The sequence below is a fragment of the Microtus ochrogaster genome, chromosome 18 (assembly GCF_000317375.1).
Source record: "Microtus ochrogaster isolate Prairie Vole_2 chromosome 18, MicOch1.0, whole genome shotgun sequence".
NCBI classification, from domain to species: Eukaryota; Metazoa; Chordata; class Mammalia; order Rodentia; family Cricetidae; genus Microtus; species Microtus ochrogaster.
The window spans coordinates 53,089,527-53,090,212 of NC_022020.1; the positions used below are offsets into that span (position 1 = coordinate 53,089,527).

Below are 686 nucleotides of genomic sequence, written 5' to 3' on the forward strand. Positions count from 1 at the left end.
CCAGGCTGGCCTCGAACTCACAGAGATCCACATGCCTCTGCCTCCCGAGTACTGGGATTAAAGGCGTGCACCACCACCGCCCAGCATCTTTGGCGTCTTGGATTTTTAAACCTTCTTTGTTTGAGACTTTCAGATAGTGTATTGGCAAGATATTATGTCCTTTAAAGAGACAGAAAAGCTTTTGGATTCTACTAGAGCTAGCCTCAGCATTGGACCCAGTTAATGAGGCCCAGTAGTATCTGTCAGTCCATGAACATCCCCCCTCTTTTTTTTTAAATTACAGTAACCGAGTTGAGAACACTCAGATTAGTATCTATAATGCATCTGCTGATAGACTTGAGCATAACCACATTTTTAATTTTGGTTTTGGTAAATTGCTTAACTTTGGCTTATACATAGTTGAGGATATACTGAGTACTGTATAGACTGTTTACTAATATAATAAGCATGTTTTAGGAGTTGCACTGCTTTCTCCATTAAGTGTTAAAATGAGTGTGAAAAACAGAATTTATTGTTGTTTCATTAATAATTTTTAAAGGAATATGCAGGAGAGGCTGTTCTGGGGAAAGAGCTGCGCAGTGTGGATGAGATACCCAGTCCTCATGCCCGAGAGGCCGTTCTGGGGGAGAAGCCGTGCACTGTGGATGAGACACCCAGTCCTCATGCCCGAGAGGCCGTTCTGGGGG

At 43.0% G+C, this 686-nt stretch overlaps 1 protein-coding gene across 1 annotated transcript in view; it reads left to right on the top strand.

The window, feature by feature from the left end:
• The window catches only part of Cep192 (centrosomal protein 192), an 81,585-nt gene that overhangs the window by 18,217 nt on the left and 62,682 nt on the right, over nucleotides 1-686 (top strand). The window contains exon 11 of the mRNA XM_026783373.1: nucleotides 539-628. Within this exon, the coding sequence (XP_026639174.1) occupies nucleotides 539-628 (90 nt within the window). The remainder of the gene's footprint in view (nucleotides 1-538; nucleotides 629-686) is intronic.